At 35.1% G+C, this 7,516-nt stretch overlaps 1 protein-coding gene across 1 annotated transcript in view; it reads left to right on the forward strand.

The window, feature by feature from the left end:
* Positions 1-4,134: 4,134 nt before the first annotated feature.
* Positions 4,135-7,516, forward strand: part of LOC106465716 (integrin alpha-PS1-like) — an 83,124-nt gene continuing 79,742 nt past the window's right edge. The window contains exon 1 of the mRNA XM_013925954.2: positions 4,135-4,393. Coding sequence (XP_013781408.1) covers positions 4,206-4,393 — 188 coding nt within the window. The 5' untranslated portion in view covers positions 4,135-4,205. The remainder of the gene's footprint in view (positions 4,394-7,516) is intronic.

Consider the following 7,516-nt stretch of genomic DNA (forward strand, 5'->3'; position numbering starts at 1 on the left):
GTGGCACAGCGGTATGTCTGCGGACTTACAACGCTAGAAACCGGGTTTCGATACCCGTGGTGGGCAGAGCACAGATAGCCCATTGTGTAGCTTTATGCTTAACTTCAACCAACCAAACAAACAATCATTCTGTTTGTAAATCATTAGTGTTTCTCTAAAACCATCAATTAGCCTTAAACTTGTCCGGCATTAAGTGCCTGCATAACAAAAGGATAAAAAAAAGTGTTCAATTGGATACTTGGTCTTCAGGTGATTAGAGTGACGTTGTACGGGTCTAACTTTGCTATGGCTATAACAATAAGATTGTATGTTAGACACACTCATACATTTCTTTTTTCTTTAAGGGTGCTAAGGGAAGAACAAAACAAACAAAAAAGTGAAATTTATAAAACTCATACCAGTTATTTTCGACCGACATGACCTAATAATTAGCGTGCCTGGACTTGGAAACTTAAGTTTCATCGTTCGCTTTTCGTTGTTGCAAACAGAAAACAAAAACAATACGAACTACTCTTTGGGGCCATAGATGCGCTATCAGTGTTTGTTTGTTTATTTCTATAGCAAAGTCTGCTGTGTTCACCATAAAGAAACTAAACTCAGATTTTAGTGTTGTAAGTCCCTAGACTTACCGCTGTCCCACCGGAGGACACAAAAAGAGTCACGGTAAAAATTCCACTATTCGGTTTGTTTATTGTGAATTTCGCGCAAATCTACACACGCGGGCTATCTGCGCTAGAAGTTACTAATTTGGGCTACCCTTTTACCGTCAAATAGTGAGATTGACCGTCACATTATAACGTCTCCACGGTTGAAAGTGGCGAGCATTTTTGGTGGGACGGGGATTCGAACCCGCGACCCTCATATTGCGAGTCAAGCGCCCTAACCATCTGGCCATGTCGGGCCTTCCACTATTCGATTAGGCAATATTAGTCTAAGAGTTGGCGAGGGGTGCTATTGATTATCTGCCTTCCCTCTAGTTTATTACTTCAAAATAAGGGACGGCTATGCGCAGATAACCCTTGCGTAGCTTTGCACGATAATCTGAAACAAACAAAATCATAATAGTTTCGTAAAATTGTGCATTTTTTTCTAGAATTTTTGGGCTACATAATGAAAAAGACTATGCAAATTTACTTCAATACTTTCAATATTTATAAGCAAAATATTCCCAACAATTTTATTTCTCTCTTTTGATAAGCAATAATTCAGATATTTATATGTGTCGTTTCGCTTCTTGTACTTATAATACTTTCTAATAGTGAAAACGTTTAAAAAAAGTAAATAATAATTTATGGTAATAATTCTATTAAAATGTAGAATTAAAAAATACTAATAAGTGGGAAGTGTGTGTTGCTTAAAAAAATATGTCTAATTGAGGTAATCTTTCCCAATAGATGGCAGCATATTATTTCTTGGGAACCTCAATGGCGATGAAGGCGAATGAAGGCTGTAGCAGAGCGAGGCTACCAATTGTCTCGGTCTTCTTGCCATTGCATCACGGCCACGATATGACAAGAAACTTCTAAGAAACGGTGCAAGGGCTTTTCTACTATAAAAGAAGTTACGGACAGGCGTCTTCCATGGAAGCAACATCTTCCAGAACTTTCTACAAGCCTTTCGGAAAGTGACTTCGAGAGCAGACACCCCACATAGGGAGGGGGGTTGGAAAAGGTTCCCTAAACATAGTCTGTCCAACCTTTTCCTGATTGGATAACGTGTCCAGTGGGATTATCTTTACTGCGATCGAACTCAACAAGTCGCAAAATCAATTTGGGGAACTGGAACATAAAGACCTTCATAACAGTGAACGCCCAGAATACTGCACTGCAATAGTGGCCCAAGAACTCGGGCGATATGAGGCAGCCGATACACCACTGCCATCAGCATGTATGCCCGACCCCTGCCGCGGACAGTGAAATCAAGGAGGAATTTTACTCCAGTCTTAATCAAGTCCTTTCTAGCATTCTGGAGCACAAGAGTGAGAAGGGACTCGAACCTTTGGAATGGAACCATTGGCAAGGAAGGATTGGGAAAACCCTGCTACACCAGAAAAATAAGCATAAGACATCATGGTAACATCCATGATCTTAAGCACTGATCATCCGACATCAACTTCACTGAGCCGGCCACGTCGTCCGGATCTCCAACTCTTGACTCCCGAAGCAAGTTTTTTCTTTCTCCTAGCGTACGTTCAATAAGAGGACAGAAAATGTACTTCAAAGATGTCCTCAAGACCAACATCAAGAAATGTAACAACGACATCAACTCTTGAGAGACTGTTGTCCAAGATAACCTAATAGTGGAGGAGCCTGCTGAATGGATCTCAGTATTGTGAAATCATGCGACGACAATAGGAGTTGGAAAAGCGGGATCGGCAGAGACATCGAATCGTGGATCAGAACAACCAATCTACTCAAAAGCACATGACCCAGCTGCAACAGAATCTGTCGATCCCGGATTGGCCTCATCAGCCATCTTTGGGAACCAGATAAGATCATCATGGAAGACTGTTATTCTTTACTGCGACGGATTGCCAGAGATTATTTATTTGTTTAAGCGCAAAGCTACACAAACGGCCATTGTGCTCTGTCCACCGAGGGGAATCGAGCACAGAATTTTAGCATTGTAAATCTACTGCTGACCTACCAGAGGACAGCAGCATCTACAGGTTCCGTTAACATTATTGATCGTTTTACGGCTAAGGCTTGTTTTAGAATTTCAGTATGTTTGTCCTCTTGATTTTAATCATATTGAATAAAGTCGTAAGTGATATAGAAATACCAACAGAAAAACAAGAACGTATGTTTAAGTGTTACAATTCTTTACATTACGAAAAAAAAAAAGAGAGGTAAAAACACAATTGTGAATTTGAGGCAACACGGGGGGGGGGGTCTCTGAAGTCTTAACAGATAAAATAGTACTCTTGACATTAATACACAAGGCATATATTTCTGTAACATAACCTAAATATACACATATACATAAAGCGCATTTCTGTGTATATTCTGGTAATAAATTAGTTTTTTTATATTGAAAGCGAGCGTATAAGTCCTTGTGTAATTAAAAAAGTAATACATCGGAATATTTATGACACTTTATAACTACAACAAATACGATCTTATAATGTATATTATAAATTTATCTATATAGAGGAAGATAGATAGAAATTAGGAAAACCTATAATTAAACCTATGAACGAATAAATCTTTTGTTTGCTCTCGTTACGTTAACAAGCGTAATAAAAAATGGGTTGTACATTAATGATTATTTACGTAATATTTGACATTGCAAGGATATTATTAATTTTTATCTCTACTATGTATCATGATCTGATGGTTAGAGCACTCGGCTCCCAACAAGAGGGTCATAAATTCGAATCCCGTTACCAAAAATGCTCGTTCTTTCCTCCGTGAGGGCAGTACAATATTACGGTCAATCCAACTATTTGTTGGTTAAAGAGTAGCCCAACAGTTGGCGGTGGATGTTGTTGACTAGCTGCCTTCTCTCTAGTTTATCCCACCAAAATTACAGATTGATAGCACAAATTTCCCTCCAATAGCTTTGCGCGAAACTCAAAAAGAAACAAAGATTATATTAAACTTTAGTTAGGAACCTACAGAAATGAATAATTAATTCAGAAAGTTTCTATTGTTGTATTTCTTAATTAAACATATTATATTTTAAATACACACAAAGTTACATAATACTGTTCGTAATAGTTTATTCAGTGTGTTCCTTTTAATTATTTGCGATTCTCTTGTAAACTTTATACTTTCTAGTTACATCATAAAATTAAAAATTATGAAACCTGAAATGTGTTTAGTTTATCAATACTTGTAACATTAGGGACTATTAATGTGTACAATTTATTTATCTCTACATTATTTTAAATTGAGCTTTTTTACGAAAATAATATTTATTATCGGATACATATAGTATATTATGTATGGTGATGCGACAATAAAGAAATGATTCAGCTTTACTTACAAGGTACTTTATTTAGCTATTGAGCTTTTTCAATATTATGACTTTTATTATGGTGTTAGTTTTCCCCATTAGAGGACGCTAGTTCTAAACCGACATTAAATCAGGGAAGTTTGGTGATATCATCGTATGGGACGTTAGGTGACTAACCGAAATCATTCGCCGAGTGCTCTAGCCCGATTCTGTTCTGTAGGTAGTAAGTTAGATCAAAAACCAAGAACATGTGGAGGGAACGATATCTTAATTTTCTACTCTCTATGCTATTACTTTGGCACTTAGGCCTGCTAAAAGTTAAAGGCTTTAATTTAGAACAACGAATACCGATTATAAAGCAAGGTGAAAAAGGATCGTACTTTGGATACTCCGTTGCGCAGCATCAAATAGTGACCAGTGGTTCGATGGACCCAGTGTAAGTGTCATATGTATATATTAATCACTAATTGATTTTATTAAGTTACTGAGACTCACGTCATCGTTTTAGTTCTAGCTAGTGCGTTATGCTAAACTATTTAGAAATTGAAGGTTTTGTGTTTGTATGTTTTATAATAAAAATGTGTATATCATAAACTTGTTAAAATATACCGAAATTCGAGTTACTCCGTTTTATCGAAACAAACTTTATTATCTGGGTGTGGTAGCTAGGAGTCGGGACAGTACTTAGTTTATCTAAGGTGTAACGAATCGAAGCTTTTCTTTTTCTCTAGAATATTGAAATACAATGTCATAGTAAAAACATGTATACATTCAGTAATATACTATCTGTGCCTAATAAAAATTTAAATATAGTCAAACATAAAAGTAACTCTGGATCTCGATGTGTTGGTGTATTGTTAGTAACGTTTTATTCGTTTACCAAAGTATTCATTTTATTTTTTTTTATTTTAAGAACGTTTTTTCATTAGTTTCTCTAAGGTAGTTTATCATTATTATTTTTTCTCACTATTGTGGGAGGGTCACTTGATAATTAATTTACAACACGAGCACATAATTTTGTGTGGGATTGTTTGTTATTAGATTGGGATTGGCCCATGGAAAACCGAAAAGACTTGTAAGAAATACTCAGAAATAAAAGATATATATATATACATATTCCTGCAGCCAAGACATTAATGTACTAGTCATATATTATATTCCAAATATGATATATTTTTCAGTATGCATTACTTTAATAATAATAAACAAAAATACAGGATGGCTAACAATGATTTCTAATATATATAATATACCTTGAAACTCTTAGATAGTGTGATTAGCCAATATGATGAAACTAACATGAATGAGTGTCAGTTGAGAAGCTACCAAAACGTGGTGAACCTCTAAATCCGGGTAAATTTAGTTCCTGAAAGATAACTTCAGTACAATTAGCTTTAGCTGTTTTTTAAAACACAAGCATGGAGACATACCTTATGGTACGTGTTAGGAATGCAACACTAATCAGAACAATTTATAAACACATACGTCATGGTAACGTAATTATATTTTAAAGTTTTATCATTTGGCTCCAATCCCTCATGAAGTTTCACGAAATTAGAAAAAAAAACAATCTTATTTATTTATTCACGTTTTGTTCTGGGCGTTTGTGTCTTTACGAAAGGGTAGTGAATTAACTATTAACATGCCGTTGAGTCACATGGGCAGCAGAATGAAACGCGATACGTTTCGCGTCTACTTTAATACATTCCTTACATAATTTTCCCGATACCAGTGTGTCACGTGTTTTGCCCCCTATATTCACTTAATCCAGTAAAACAATGTCTCTGAAATAACTAAAAAGAATAATATATATTTGTTATCTTATTTACATACTTGATTTGTTAATATCAAAAGTATAAGATATACAATTTGAAAATGAACAGAAGTAACCATTTAATGATATAAACCATTATAAATACCTGCTTTTTAAATCTTGTATACAGCTTTGACCCTAAAGTTAGTATGATAAATATATATATGAAGCGAGCGCAACAAAATGAGATAAAGAAGTTACTTGTAATTAGAATTTTTTGTACATCTAAAGCCGAATAGCAAGCAGAAAACGAGTAAATTTACTAAAACCCTAACAGAAATGCAGAACGTTACCCTTGTCTAAGTCTAGAAAGTCAAGGCAGCCAAATCCAGCCAAGCTTATTCGTAAGATTTTCAACCCAAACCGTTGAGTTCTTCACGAGACCCCACGGCCACGTGTGGAACTTGTCAGTTGACCTACACCGAAGCAGCGCCCCTAGGAGCCAACACCACAACAATACCAGTCTTTTTCACCATTCGTTAAACTGAGTTGCTTCTGGAAATAAAATAACCAATAATTAATCAGGCTATTTGAGAATGAGTAACCCTAGAATGACCTTCTGATATATAAGGAATAATTGTGTATCTCTCAGAAAATATGTTTACGATATTAAATTTCTGGCACAACTGTAGCGTATGTAATGAAATAAAGCATAGAGGGTTATTAACAGAAACGCTGTTTCGCCATTTATGTAACACACAAAAAAATCACGAAACCGTAGATTGAAAGTTTTAAAAGTAAAATATATAATATATATAAGAACTAAATGCGAATAAATGACCAGCAATAAGAATCCCATGAATTATCGGTATCATTTTATATTGTAGTGCCAATTCTTGTACTTAAAACTGTGAGTAAAGGTAAGCTATTATTCAAATAAAGAAAAAGAATAGGCACTTCAAAACGACAAAAACAAGGAACTCTGACCAAGCTAGTAGTAATAACAAAATACGAATTGCTATGGTGATGCTCGAATTCTAAGAACTCGTGAGTGGAATCGAAGGAGGATATATGTCAACCACACATCTGCCACACTTTTTTTTTTGAGGGTGGAAGGTTCTTTGTTGAGTGCTTTTAGAGCGAGTAAAATATTCAACTACGAACAGACGTTGCAGTAAAAGTTACTTTGAAACTTGTTTATTTCTGTCCATATAACTATGAACTTTTTTTTTCTGTGTGAACCAGGCAAATGGTGATTGAGAACGTTTTTTTTCTTCTTAAGCTGTGTATGACATGTATCAACATAATGAACACATAAATTACCTTTTATATGTAGAAATGACTATTAGTTGCTTTCTTCGGGCCAATTACATGCAATTTACTTGGTATGGGAAGTAAATACAACGAGAATATGCGATTTTCATGTACGTCTGTCTCTGTAGTATCCACGTGCTTATCAGATTAGCAGATTGATTTAGCTTTTTTTACATAAGCGTTTCCATGTTGTAATTTTTTTTTTTTGGTGGGGAGAAGAAGAGTTTTAAATGGTTAATTTTATGATAATAACAATAATTATGCTCATTGGAAGAAAGTTGGTCTTGTTTTAGTGAAAATTGTTTTACGCAGGAAGACTTGCCTCCCCCCACTTTTAATTTTTGGAGATATTATTCATTATTCTGTCTATCTTACTTTCTCGCTCTCCCAAAATTGTTTTTCTCAGTTGTGGGCAAGAATAAAAAAATACCAATATTTGTTTTAAACTTGAACACGATAGTTTTTTATTTTTCCTAATTTATAAAAATATCA

This window comes from Limulus polyphemus, unplaced genomic scaffold (genome assembly GCF_000517525.1).
Source record: "Limulus polyphemus unplaced genomic scaffold, Limulus_polyphemus-2.1.2 Scaffold2028, whole genome shotgun sequence".
In the NCBI taxonomy this organism is placed as follows: domain Eukaryota; kingdom Metazoa; phylum Arthropoda; class Merostomata; order Xiphosura; family Limulidae; genus Limulus; species Limulus polyphemus.